The sequence below is a fragment of the Corapipo altera genome, unplaced genomic scaffold (genome assembly GCF_003945725.1).
Source record: "Corapipo altera isolate COAL_440 unplaced genomic scaffold, ASM394572v1 62, whole genome shotgun sequence".
Taxonomy (NCBI): domain Eukaryota; kingdom Metazoa; phylum Chordata; class Aves; order Passeriformes; family Pipridae; genus Corapipo; species Corapipo altera.
In genome coordinates, this window is record NW_020884894.1 from 3,231,408 (window position 1) to 3,245,618 (window position 14,211).

The 14,211-nt window shown below is 48.9% G+C and overlaps 1 protein-coding gene across 1 annotated transcript; it reads right to left on the reverse strand.

Moving 5' to 3' along the window:
* Positions 1 to 46: 46 nt before the first annotated feature.
* Positions 47 to 9,655, reverse strand: TAT (tyrosine aminotransferase). The gene is made up of 12 exons (XM_027646809.1): positions 9,520 to 9,655; positions 7,660 to 7,902; positions 7,377 to 7,481; positions 6,545 to 6,612; positions 6,006 to 6,164; positions 5,703 to 5,841; positions 5,123 to 5,175; positions 4,604 to 4,756; positions 3,667 to 3,795; positions 3,142 to 3,225; positions 1,463 to 1,561; positions 47 to 714 (listed from the first exon to the last, which is right to left on the reverse strand). Exons 2-12 carry the CDS (start codon positions 7,892 to 7,894, stop codon positions 571 to 573), a joined length of 1,368 nt encoding a protein of 455 aa, XP_027502610.1. The 5' UTR covers positions 7,895 to 7,902; positions 9,520 to 9,655; the 3' UTR covers positions 47 to 570.
* Between the last annotated feature and the right edge of the window lie 4,556 nt (positions 9,656 to 14,211).

A 14,211-nucleotide genomic window follows, 5' to 3' on the forward strand; every position in this document is an offset into this window, starting at 1 on the left:
CGTGGTGACCGAGCTTGACCTGGTGCAGCAGGAGCACAGTGCAGGATTGACATGTCAGAATCTTTATTAATAAAAAAAGTTACAATAACTTACTCCCTTTCACACAAAGGGCTCAGTATAAAGAGCTCTGGCCTCCTAAGGTAACACAAGTAACTGAGAGGTGGGTACTTTTCTCTTATCCTCTGAGACAGTGGCCCCAAGAGTAAGTATGGCCAGCACAGGAGCCACAGGTCAATGGGGCCTTTGCCACAGTGGCTGGCCCAGGAACAGCCTTCTGCCTCTGCCTGCAGCTGGTTCACAGGCAGCACAGACCAACACAGGGTACAGATGCTGACTATATGGAGACCAGGGGGACTGGATGTGAGAGGGTGTGCAGGCTGTAGTGGAGGAGGAGAGGAAGTGGCATCTTCTTCCCATAGTGCTGAGGCTCTCTGGAGCACAAAAATTGATGCAGCAAGACAGTGGCTGCTTGCAGGCAGGGGGATGTGGGGCTGGCTGGAAGCAGCCTTGCCTGCCTGGCTGCTGCCTCACACGAGGTCTAGCCTGACAGAGGCAGGAGGCCAGCTGTGGCTATTTGTCACACTCCAGATCCTGGGCTCCCTCAGCACCCTGGTAGTGCATCTCACAGAACTCCTGAATGCGACTGCAGGCCTCCAAGATCATCTCCTCAGGCATGGTGATCACCACTCGGAAGAAGTTTGGATACTCAAAGCACTGAAAGAAGAAAAGATGAAGCTGGCAGATTGCCTGGGGTACTGCTGTAGTTTCAGAGACCTGCCTTGGGGCCATGTGCTGCATCAGCAAGTGAAATAGTTAGTGTAAGACAGCAGGGCTGGGCTCATGCTCCCTTAGACTGTTTTTTTTTGTTTGAAGCAAATCTCCCGCCTGCGTCTGTGTAGATGCGCTGCTGTGAGGGTGACAGGCCCAAGAACTCTCTGTGTGGACTGTGCAGACCCAGGGAATGGACAGAGAGGAATTAGTGAAGGAGAGGGCTGGAGAATATTTAAGACACTGTCCACATCCAGTGCTGGAAATGGAGCAGGAAGAAGGTGAACACAGGGCACAGATGTTCTCAGTCTTCCTTGTGCCTACAAGGGCTGGGGGCAGCAAACAAGCTGAGGAAAGGAACGTAGTGGGAGCAGCCCCAGGTCTCTGAGGGAGCACCTTCAGCAAGAAGGTGTGGGGGTACGCAGAGTTCAGGTATACAGCTCTGCCAGCTTGAGCAATACAGAGCAAGCCTGGAGCTGGGAAGATCCTGGCAGCCTGACTGAGGGCTATGAGCCAGAGACTGCCACACACAGCACCTGGAGCAGCAAGTCAGCTCATACACACTACTGAAGATCATGGACACTGCACACACAACTCCCAGCCTGCCCTCAGAGCTCAGGGATGCAAAACCCTGCAGCTTCTCCTGCCATGCTTTGGACCTGCAGCTCCCTGGGGCTCTCAGTGTGAGGCTCACCGTGGCTGGCAGGCAGAACACAGACTGCTCTGAGATGAGTCGCTCGGTGAACTCCACATCATTTTCAAACTCCGGGAAATGCTCCATCTCAATCTCGACCTGCAGCAGAGGGATATAACATGGCAATCAAGGGCACCAAAACTATCCACAGTGTCCTTGTTTACACACATGGCCCAACAGCTTCCCAGTCAAGTGCAGCTGTCTGCCCTCAATTTTTTGGGCTGACTTGAATGTAAGATACAAACAGAAACATATTAATGAAAGCTGGGCTTGTCAAGAAGCCTTCATTAACTACCTAAAGCTTGAATTTCAGTTAAGGACAACTTCAGTAAAAAGCACCTGATGGCAAAGATACCGTAACCAATTAGAAGTGACAAGGAATAAATAAAACATTGAAAAAGAGCTTGGTAGAGAACTTAATATACATTAACAATTCTGTCATGCAGGAAATCCAGATGGTAAGAAAAAGACAAACTAATGTTTTGGTTTAAAAAAAAAGTAAAGATAGTAAGGTATATAATATCATGAGCAAAATAAATCCTTGTAGAATTATATGAAAAATTTAAAATTATATGAAATTGTGATAATCTTCAATAAATATTTCTGTTCTGTATCTGGAAAGAAGGCAGCTGTCCATCTGTCAGGTAAAGACAGTGCTATGCTGGCCATTCATTTATAGAATTCTAGAATGATTTGGGTTGGATGGGACCTTAAAGCTCATCTAGTTCCAACCTCTCCAGTGGGCAGGGCTGCCACCCACTAGGTCAGGTTGCTCAGGGCCCCATCCAGCCTGACCTTTATAACCAAAAATTATTTTAAACATCTCATGAAAATATTGTTAAACACATAATTTCCGAAACAGTTTGCATGCAGAAGTTCTGAAAGAGTTGGTAGGAAAAAATATACCAGATGATCTAGTTTGAAATAAATGTTCAGCTACTGCAGAAATATAATAGGTGTGAAAGAATCTTAGAGCTGTGCCTCTACACAAAGAGCATGAGCAGAATGACCTTTGTAGCTCTGGGTAAAACTGGAAATAAGTCAACTGATAAGGATTTCTCTATAGAATATGAGTGAGATTGATATTGTAGTATTCCCCAGTTCTAAGCCCACGTTTTAAGATCTGATGAAAAACTGGAGACACCATGAGACAAAAAAAATAAAAGATTCAAAATGTGTTAAAGTGTCGTAAATGTCTCAATTGAGCTTGATGAGATGAAAAAGGAAGTTTTAGAATATTATAAAAAGTTAAAACAAACAGGCATGGTAAAAGGTAGAAAAAGAGGCAACACCATAGGCAGAAGACAACACATGCTACTATGAAGAAGGCTACATCTTCTACAAGAGGTATGAAAATCTGCCTGTAGTGTACAGGCTTCCCCTTGCCACCTGACTTCAAATCCAGGTAAAACAACATTGTCTTGCAAAGTACAAGTCATGGATCTCTGTGCAGGAGCAAGCAGATGAACTGTACTGGCCTCAGCTCTGTGACCAGTGAACAGCATATTGTGACCTTCTAAAGTGACATGGGGATGCATCTACTGCAGCGGGCAATGTGGAAATGCACATAGTAAGGGAGATCTGGTGCCAACTACCAATCTGAAACATCAACAAGCACTGGCAATGAGACCTATTGTGAATGTTGGTGGTCTGGAAATGGCACATCACTGCTCACTTACCATGAGGTACATGGCTCCAGAGGGTCGGACAGGCTGAAGGCCAGGGATAGCTGATAAGGCAGCATAGCAAAGGTCAGCATTGGACTGAAAAGCAAAAAAGAGAAATTTCAAAACAGGAGAAATTCCAGTAAGCAGCTCAGCAAATGGAAGCCAAGCTCTGTACTGGGACTATAAGCAGGTTTGCCTACTGCAAACAAAGGCACAACAAATGTAAACAGCATGAGAGATCATGGCCTTGAGCGCAGCAGGCGCTACTGAGCTGAGCTCAGCAAGTCAGTGCCAAATGCTACATTTATCCCCTGGGTCAGCAACTCCAGCTGGAGGGCTGGGCTACCTGAAACTTATGCCAGCCAGTATTTCTGCCTCAGTTACAATGTCTCCCACTGGAATTTGATTTGTTGGGCTATCCTAGTCACAGACAAAACTGCACCTCAAAGTGAGGTGGGGAAGGATGATGAGCTGGAGATATGACTCCCTCCAAACAATCCATGAACAAAACTTGCTGCTCTGTTACAGCCTGTTTACCTTGAGGATGCTTAGGGTGTTGTGGTAGAACTCAGGTGGTGTTCGGCGCAAGATGCGCTCCAGTGCTCCTTGGACAAGTGTGCAGGGTCCTAGGATCCTTTGACTCAGTCTTACAAGGCCATCCCTGATCTGAGAAAACATCATGACACAGCTCAGATGATGCTTCCCTTAAGGAAAGGAACAGCTTCAAGGCCCACTTTCTGTATTTCTACAGCTGTTCACACCCCTCTCTTCAGTGAGCATACAGAGCACTAAAGAACATTTGCTTGACTATGTGCCAGGTTTTGCAGACTATTTACAGTGCCGTTCTCTGTTCCTCATTTGCAGATAGTAATGCCAACAGAGAAAACCTTTGGATCTTCCCAATCTGACTCAAACCGGGCTGGAATATAGATAATACAAATAAACCAGAGCTGTTCCAAATACCACTTTGCATTTCCCTTAGTTTTGGGCCCACAATGCACACTTTCAAAGCCAGGTAAGGACAATCAACATTAGCTTTTCTGCTCACTCATTTGGTCCTCTCTTCTCCCTCTTCTTCTGCAGAGAGCCTTCTAGGTGGAAAGGTCACTGCAGTAGATGGTTGTTCTTGTAACACAGCTGAAAAATAGCCAGATAAGGCACTGGCAGCACTGCAGGGTGCTTTGTGCTTACTTTTAAGAGAAACCATGTAAGAGCACATAGACATCACACATGGACAGCAGAAACAAGGAGTGTATTACAGTGTAGTGTGGTTGGAAGGCCATGTCTGGGAGTAGATGGAGTAAGGAAGGGACATGAAGGGCCTAGAGGTCCGTAAACACATGTAAAATCAATTTGGTGACACCGATGTGAGAGCAAAAGAGCAGTACCTGTCTGTATCAGTTAAAGACCTGGTGATCCACACACTGAAGACTGCAAGTGTGTTGCCATGACAGCAACACTCAGCGGTTCTCACCTCATTACCAAAGATGTCTCTCCTGTCATGAATTAGGATCCAGCCCATCCGCCAGCCAGGGACTAGCCACCGCTTTGCCAAGCCACCACAGGACAAGATCGGCACATTGGTGCTGAGAGTTGCAATGGGTTCAAACTTGCAATCAGCAAACACCTGTGACAGGAGACTGTGTTAGGGCTGAACCTGCCTCTTATTGTGAGAACTGTTAGGGTGTGCATGAGACTTAACAAGAAAGGATGCAGGGAAGTGATGGGAAATTGATGGTGAAAGCTCACAGCTTCAAGATATGAACATCAGAAGTGCACTCACATAAAAGCAAGCAGTTTAGGAAGAGGAAAGGAGCTGGACAAGAAAGGTAGTCCCAGGACTGTGTACCAAAGGACTGGGAGCTCCAGGCATGGACCCAGGCATAGGGGAGTGGAGCTGCCCCTCAACTCTGGAGACCTGGCTGTCATGGCCAAGGTGCATCAAAAAGGACAGGCAGCATTGGGGGTGCAAAGGACTGCAGCTGACGCTCACCATGTCTCCGTAGATCTCGTCAGCAAGGATGGGCACGCACTGTCTTGATGCCACTGTGGGAGAGAGGACATTCAGCTTGGCCACCCTGCATCCTCCATGGGAACAGACTTGCCCTTTGCTGCAGGGCCTGGCAGGGCTCTGAGGGAAGCTCTGTCCCAGGGCAGAGGGTTCCTCTCTTCCTCCTATAGACTGTTCATTCAGAAAACCTAACTATTGGAGATCCCTGCCCTGGCTGAGCCTAGTACTGCTCCAGTCTGTGGGAACTGGCAGCACAGCCCTCCCTCTGTCAGGCCAGGGCTCAGGAAGTACAGGACTCCTGTGAACACTCTCTCTGCAGAGCCAGAGTGGAGAAATGAGCAGTTCAAGCCACACAGAACTTTTGAGGAAGACACACACTCTGCATCTTCTTGACTGGATAAGACTACACCCTTACACCGAGCAGGCCCTGATTTCTGAGGTGGAGTCAGTCATGAGGAGAAAAGCAAAGCCCTGGGCCATGGTAATGCAGTGATTGAGACATGGGCCATGTGGGCAGATACTGGACTGTAACCATGCCACAGATACACACAGGCAGGCTTACCTGCCAGGATCTCCTGGAGATGGCTCTTGCTGAACACAGAGCCACAGGGGTTCGATGGGTTGTTCATAATGAGGCAAGCTGTTTTCTCATCCACCAGAGACTCCAAGTGCTCCAAATCAATTTCCCAGGACTTCTCTGGCTAGTGAAGTAAAGAGAAGTGGAAGTAACAGCTGAGGAACTAGACTTGCCACATAGGGTGAGGTGTGCCAGGGCATCCAGGGTTACTCACATCCTCTGGCAAGGCCAGGGTATTTCTGAGAGGCAGAAATCAGGGCTGCCCCTTCCAGGCCTGCCACCACTTACCAAGAGGTTGTAAAATTTGACCTCAATCCCCATAGACAATGCCAGAGTCTTGTAGAGGGAGAAGCCAGGCCGTGGCACCAGGATGTTCTGGCCTGGGTTGGCCAGCACTGCCAAGGCAAGCTCTATGGCCTGGCTGCAGCCACTTGTTAGGATGACGTCCTGCAAAGAGCAGAGAGAGAGATCAGTGGGAAGCACAGCCACTCTCAAGTGCTCCAGACGTGTGGGAGTGACACAACACCCAGGTTCGACTCTGGTAGGTAGAGCATAGCCAAAAAGGCAGCACCAGAGCCTGACTGAAAGCATGAAACTTCCAACAGCTGGAAAGCCCAGCCTCCTTCTGAGGAGAGTGGAGGTGAAGGCCTCAGGGAAGGGATGAGAGCAGCAGGAGGTGATCTTGGGGCAAGGCCATCAAAGCCTTCAGTCCCACAGCTGAGCAGGGAGGGAGAGCTGGGGCAGGGCTCCCACACCCTGTGGTCTGGGCACAGGCAGCAGCACCCTGCCTGCACTGTGATGGGAGCACCTTGGCTGGGCACCAGTACCTGGCCCTTCAGTGGTGCCTCTGGGCAGTTGTAGTATGCAGCCACAGCTTCCCGACAGGACTGGTAGCCTGAAAAAAGAGAAGTCAAACATGGAAGGAAGATTTTTACAGACTGTTTCTTCTTCTCACCCATTTAGTGGTGTCCCAGGGTGGCAGAGACTGTCCTGCTTAAGGCCAAGAAGGATGCAACCCCAAGTCTGGGCCAGGATGGCCAAGAGCAGGGACAGACCTTGGGCAGGGAGGCAGGCTCTGGCTCCAGCATGTCCTGGGGACAGAACTGACTGGAGCAGGGTGGAGGGTAACCAGGGAGTTTTCTGAGCTGGAAGAAAGCCATGCTCAACGACATGGCCTTCACTTTTCAGTGATGGCACTGGGGCAGCCCTTCCTGTCACCACATGGAGAGTGAGGCAGGCATGATCTATGTGCTGTGCACACTTTCGGCATGAGCTGTAAACAAGGCTCATGTTGTTGGTGAAGTCAGGGAGCCCAAGGGAAGTCCTGGATCAATGCAGATCAGAAAGGAGCTTGGCTGCAACCCACGTCAGGGACACAGAGTTCCAAGCTCTTCTGGGTGCTTGAAAACCTGCTTGCTCCGATGGCTGGGGCAGCAAACATAGCTTCTGCAGGAGCTCTGGGCCTCAAACAGCTCAGGCAGGAAAGGGCACTCAGGTGTATCTGGGCAATACACATATTTGTGTTTTCATGTCACTGCTAGTGAGGACAGCAGCAAGGTGCCAATGGAAGGATATCTGTGGGCTCTGTATACCTGCTGTGTGGTAGGAGCTGGCACATGCCTTCATCCAACTCTCACAGGACGAACTTTGTCAACTTACCGACAGATGGAGCGTAACCATTGCACCGTCCTGAGTCCAAAACCTCCTTCACAGCCCGTGTGACCTCATCATTTGTGGGAAGGTTTCCAAAGACTGTTGGGTCTCCTTTTCAAAGATTGAAAAAATAGTAAAGTTTTCACAATCTGTGACAGGCACAGATCTGTGTGGTTGTCTGGCCTATCCCTCGGTGTTTGCACAAACTTTGTGCTTCAGAGCCCTGCAATCTGCCAGCCACACAGTTGACCACAATACCCAGAGGCTTCAGCCACAGGACTATGCTCACCTAAGGACAAGGAGATCATAGATTTCTTTGGGTTGGGTTCCACCTTCATGGTGTCTACGATGGCTCGGACAGGATTGAAAGTCTTCTTTGACATTTCAGAAGCCCTGACAGCCCATCTTGGCTTCCGGCCCTTTGCCTTCCCAGGTGATATGGTGTTCCCAGTGCTCTTGAGATGAACGTCTCGCATAGGGGCATGGTCTCCACAGCCATTCACTTGGATTAGGTATGAGTCCATCCTGAGAACTGTCAGTGCAAAGTGAATTTCCTGGGCTTAATTAATTCATGTCAAACAAGGAATCTGTCCATTTGAGGTTGCAGCCCAAAAGTAAAACTTCCAAAAGCTGTAAATTCTTACCTACTGCCTATGGACAAAGCAGCAGCAGCCAGTAGGGCTGTATTTTCACTGCCAGAGTGCAGTGAAACCCCATGCATAAGTGAGAGCACAATACAGTGGGAAAGATAAATGCACTTCTCCGTGCCAGCTGCACCACTGCCCAGCAGGGACCTGCTGTGCTGAGGAGGAGCAGGGCCCACTAAAGCCAGCAGCCAAGAGTTAGCAACATGTTGTAGTCACTGCTTGACTGCAGATTCAATATTCCATCGACAGAAGGACCAGGTCACCCCGTTCCTCCCCTCAGCTATCAACTTGCACACCTCAAGCTGCAACCACTAGGACTGGCCCACTATGTGTGTTCACATCCAGAACGTTCCTCCAGTCTACAGACAGAAATGCAGCGCTGTAAATCACATCTCAGCTGCCAAAATGGTAGTTCTTGTCCAATGCTATCAGGATGCACTGGACTGTGGCAAGTTAGAGGTTAGACACTTGCCTCTGCCAGCAGAGAACAGTCCAGCCCAGAGTGTCTAGATCAAAAGACAGTGCTTAGAAAATGGAGCAAGACTGGTATGGCCAAGAGGGAAATCCAGGAGGTAGTACTGCCCCAAGCAAAGGGCCCGTAGTCCCGCCTGAGGCTGGGTAACAAGCAAGGCACAGCAGAGGAACAGCTGCCTTCAAGGCCCTAAAATGAGCACAAAAGTGACTTACACACCCCAGCATGCATACCCAGAGCATGAGCTAGACCCAGGCAGGAAAAGCCTTACGTACAAACTGCTGAAGCTCAGGGTTTTCTACCTGCATGTGGGGGACAGGGCTCAGGGCAGGTATAGACCTCCTGAGACACAAAGTCCATTCTTGCTGATACTAGCACACTGCCTTGTAATCCTGCCACAAACTGCTTATGCTTTCTGTACTGTCTTATTTCTCTGTTCCATTGAAAGGCAATTCAGTGAACAGTGGCCCTTTCCTGAGGGTAGTTACTTAGCCCCAGACTTGCAGATATGCACAACACAGCTTCCCCTTCCTTGCTACAGAGACTGAGCCAGAAGGGTTGTAGTGTTGCCCGGTTCAGGCAGAATTTGCTATCTGAACAAATTTCTCACTGTTTCAATCAAGTTTGCACCTCGAGATGCCCCATCCTGCTGCAGTTACTCTACTAGCAGTGCCTTATTAGACTGCTTACAGCAACTCAGGCTGATCTGACAGGGTCACAAAGCAAGACTTCAGCTTTTCTGTAGATAATACCTTCTAGGTTAGAAGAAAGGCAGCTGAAGAAATATACAGTGGATCTGCATAAAAAACTGAGCTTAGAAATGAGCCATATATCTCAGTTCAGTAACAGGGCTGAGTCCCAAAAGCACAGTCTATCCCAGCAGAGAATTTCACACCACCCTGCAACATGGTTCTCCCAAAAAGAGGAGCTGTAGACACAGGGACAGTGGATGCCTTCAATGTAGGCAGCCAGGGAAGATGTCCAAACTTCTCCCCTAAAAGAAGCAAGGTACCAGATCATAGCATTTTACCTTCTACAGTGCAGACAGGGAGACACCAGCAAGCTTGGGGGTTCAGTCTCTAGTTTTCATCCAGGACAAATCTCTTTGAGAGGAAAGTCCTGCAAATTCTTGCCCATGAAATAATCCCCAAAACTGGGCGTTGGGACCAAATCGTTTAGCCATTGGCTCACAGAGAGGGCTGCTCTCTCCACCCAAAAATGACCTCTCCTCCCCTTTGCAACTGTCCTCACTCCAAACACCTGGAACATGCCTCTGCATTATTAACTCTTTCTGGGGGTGGCCTACGGGACACATCTTGGCTTCCAGGAGCACCTGGGCTGCTACCCTTTGGTACCATTTCCCTCAGTCCACAAGGACTGTTGGGAGCAAATCTGCAGAGTCCAAGTATTCCAGTGCTACCACCTTGTAATTCACTGAGAGTGGATTGATGGAGCATAAAGCCTGAGGAAGCCATCAGTCTGTCCTGACCTCAAAGCTCTGGGCTCCAAATGCACCAGCTGAGGAAGACCAGTTTGCAGCTTCATTACAATCAGGAGACATCTTCATCTACAGGCTTTAGAGAAGAGGGTACTTCCCTAGCCAGTGTTTTGGAGATACCAGGACCCGAAGGATTAAAGAAAGCTCAAGTTGTCATTGTTTTGGGTTTTTCTTGCCTTTTCCCTTTTTTTGGTTGCTGCAAGACCCAAGCAAACTCATAATTCTGGCAACCAGCAGAAATTATGCAATTCTTCCCTCTCTGATGGTACTGCAAAGCACAGATTACACCATTCCCAGAAGGGCCTATTCTGCTCAGTGATGTGAACCTATACCTTCCTGTCTCTTGATTCCTGCGGGTCTGGGATTAATGAGGAGCATCTGCACCCTCCCTGCCTTCCAAGGACTGCTCTAAGTCTTGCCTTATTGCCATGGCAGCAAATGACCAGAGTCTGAAGAGCTGCTCAGGGACAAGAGCCAATCTTTGGGCAAACAGACTGCTGATGCCTTCACTGAAGAGGCCAGCACTCAGTGTGGTTTTTTTCCTGAGTGATTTTTTTCCATCTGCACCTGAGTGGGAGGAGGAAGGACCACTTGCACTCAACCCATGCTCACTACACCACCAGCAGTAAGGCTTCACCTCCCCGGGTGCAAAGCACTGGCCCCTTCCCTCAGTGCCAGGGCTGGGCTGACACTGCTGCAGAGCCATGACCTGCCATTGACCAGAGTGCTGCAATAGGCGCTGCTGAGGCCACAAAGGGAGACAGGGATTCAGGGCTGGAGGCAGGCTGGGAGGTGGTGGGGTGCAGCCAGCAGGCCCAGCCAGGGTCCCTAGCCCCAGACTGGAGGGCAGGCCTCCCATGGGATTCACTCACAAGGCCTTTGGACAAGGAATAGCACCTTTCAAAAACCCTTCACAGAGAAACGTCATGTATTGAAGCTGCTTGGACTGTCTTCTGCTGAGGGCTGCACAGTTTCTCTCTTCTTTTGACTGAAACGTGACATAAACAACCTTCAGAAATTCATGCAGATCCTCTCCAAGCACCTACGGGTTATTTTCTGACTTCTCACAGCTGACCCCACCTCTTGCCATGCTGCAGCCCTGGCAGGGTTAAACATGGCATTGGGCTGCCTCAAGGACAATGCTGCATGTTCTGCCTGGCAACAACCCCCAAACTGACGCAACTGGAGCTCTACCTGTCATACTGCACACAGCAGTGGGGTTCAGGGGAGGGCACAGTGGAAGCCTGCTGCCAAGAGAGGGAAAATTGTGGCTCAGGAGACACAGGCAGACCCAGTTACATAAGGTTGAGAACCTGGCCAAAAGTGGCTTGAGGGGCAGTGTACAATTGCATCAGTGGGTTTCTCCCACTACTACTGGAAGTGCCTTTCTCCTCTCTCTGCATGACTCCAGTCCTTCTCCAGGTGCTGTCACATGGAGCCTGCAGCCCTCCCCCTGTCTTGTTGTGCGCAGGCCCTCCCAGGACCAATGCATGAACACACAACCCAGCACTTTGTATTCTAGAAATGGCCAAGCCATCCTTGTATGGTGCAGTTAAAGAGGCAGCCACACCCTGCAGGATGATTTCTGCCAGCAAGGCTGCTGGCTGTCTTGACTGTCACACCCTCTGCACCCCACTAGCCCTGACTACCCTCCCCTTTGTGGTTTGCTCCCCTGCCTCAGCAGCTCACCCTTACAGGTATCTTGTTGCTTACCTCTTCAGCTCCCTCTTTCTTGTGTAGCTTGAGCAATTGATTTTTGTCTTTTCCCAGTGGAAGGAGACACTAGTGATGGCTTCATTGTTTTTTATGGCACTGCCTTGCTCTGGTACTAGGACTGCCCTGAGTCCCATTTCTGTGGACAGAGACCAAGCCAGCAAGAGCAAGGAGTTCCCTCTTCCAGGCCCAGCCACAGTTCCAAAGCAGGACTGATAAGGGGCTTCAGGGGAACAGAGGCTCGAGCATTGCTGCACTGACAAACCTGTCTGTGCCAGACTGCATGTAGGTCATGCACCAGGAGAGTTTTGCCCATGCACCCATTCAGGATGCACTACTGCAGGAACAGACTGCAAACTGGTACTCTGCACAAAAATCCACTGGGGTCAGTAACAAATTACTTTAATAGTTACCCCCTCATATTTTGCTTTTATTTCCAGTAATTTATGTCTGCTCCTTTCAGACACTGATACAGTCCCAACTGGTTCAGGATTTCTGTGTAACCTAATCCATGTTTGGTCTCTGCATTTCTACTTGAATCAGCTTTTAATAATCAAATATGCGATTTTCTTTTTTTTTTTTTGTCAAATTATTGTTGAGCAAACAGCAATAAAGCCTCCATGTCCCTCATGAATGTTGTGGCTGTTTATTGATTCTGACAGCATCTTTATAACACTGCAGCAGGTTTTCTGAAATGCAAGGGGCAAACCTTGTCTCTTACAGGTCAGGTCACACAGGCACTCTTAAAATGCACATACTCATAGTTAAAGCTGTCTGGCAGTGTGAGCAGCGCTGCTGTGCCAAACCTACATGTATCTGCATGAGTCTCTGATAAACCATGGTGATGGTTGTGCCTCCAGCAATCTTAATTGCTGAAATGGAATTAAGCACCTGTAACAGCACCTGTTACCTCTTTGCATAATCAGAGCAGAAAATCAGCTCAAAAAAACCTCAGCTAGGTTCTGAAAAGCTGTGCAAACAGTGTGTTTAGGAGCCAGAAAGATGGCACAAGCCACACAGAGTGGCTCAAAGCTAACAACAGAATGACTAAAAATATACAGTAGCTACAGTTTATCTATCTGCCTGTATTTAGGATCAATTTTGATTTGATCTCAGAAATAAAAATCTGAAAGACATTGAAATTGCACAGTCTAGTAGAGATGGCTCATTCTGGAAAAGTACTCTGTGTGTAGCAAGTGATATGCAGGTTGCTCTTGCCACCCATGTGAGCTGGGCTTTGGAAAGTAGACCACTGGAGTCTGGGAGCTGTCTAATCTCTGCACTTCTTTTGGAATGGGAACAAGGTTGCTCCCACCATACACAAATGCAGGGCATTGAAGCAAGAACAGGGACCTGCCTAGGCTGGTAGAGCTCTCCTGTGCAAGCCCTGGGCAGACTGGAAACAGATTCATTGATACACCTGACTTCATGAGCACCATCTCCTACTATTTGCAATTTCCCTCTGTCAGGAAAACTAGGGAATGTAAACAACAAATGCTTTCGTGACCTCCCACAACACTAGCACCTTAAAATGCACTGCAGCAACATGGTAGCAGCTGTGCTGGGCAAGGCAGACACTGACCACTGTGGCCTGGGGAGAGGACAGAGTCCAGCAGCTGTGGGGGCCCTTCCTCACTCAGCCTGGGCACTGAGTCCATTGCAGGCATGTGAAACTCACGGAGTGCACTCCAGCTTCTTGGGGAGTTGGAAGCATCAGTGAGGGAGGGGCCCGACAACCACAATGAGAGATTTGCAAGATTGTTACGGATGCTGAGAGGAATGTTCCACAAAGTATGAGTGTTATTGGTTCCTGGGTACAGGCACAGTGAAGAGAAACACCTTGTCCACACTTGTGCTTGTTTACATCCAGGTAAACATTATCCAGGTAAATGCATATCCTGTGTTTGAGTTATGACTTCAGAGACTTTAGCTGTTGCATGATGTGTTGTGGCAGCTGTTCCCCAATGGCCTTGGAGCCACAGGGACAGTGACCAGCCGGTGGGGGTGGGGTAAAAAGGGGCACAGTGGCTTTGTGGGGTGAAATGACACTGTGAGCTCACAGTGAGTGGCATGGGCAGCACCAGCACCTCCTTCTCTTAAGAGCACAGACGTGCGAGCCCCTCGCATGACTGAATTTGAGCCCCAGTGATGGAAACCCACCACTTGCCTGACTATCTGTTCCTGCAACAACTGCTCATCTCTTTACAAAGTGGTGGAGTTGGTGTGTGCAGGAGAAATTTTGCCTTTATTGTGCCTGAAAGACATCCCACTTGCTTCAGGCTAAGCTCACTCTTTCCTGTCCATGCCAACAGCAGATAGAGAGAACAAAATAGTTCCCTGCTCGACAGCAGCTTTTTACAAGTTTGCAAGTTGTTTAGACACCTCTCTATTAACAAGCTTGCAAGTTGTTAACAGACACCTGTTATTTCAAATGAGATCAATGTGACCAATCTTCTCCTTATAGGCTGTATTTCTAGAGCTTTCTTTTGCTTTCCTCTGGATCCCCTCCAG

Coding starts and splice junctions, on each gene's coding strand:
- TAT (XM_027646809.1), bottom strand. CDS start 7,894: ATGGACTCATACCTAATCCAAGTGAATGGCTGTGGAGACCATGCCCCT. Junction 5,176..5,702: donor TCTCCAGGAGATCCTGGCAG/GTAAGCCTGCCT, acceptor TCTCTCCCACAG/TGGCATCAAGACAGTGCGTG. Junction 4,757..5,122: donor ACGAGATCTACGGAGACATG/GTGAGCGTCAGC, acceptor CTCCTGTCACAG/GTGTTTGCTGATTGCAAGTT.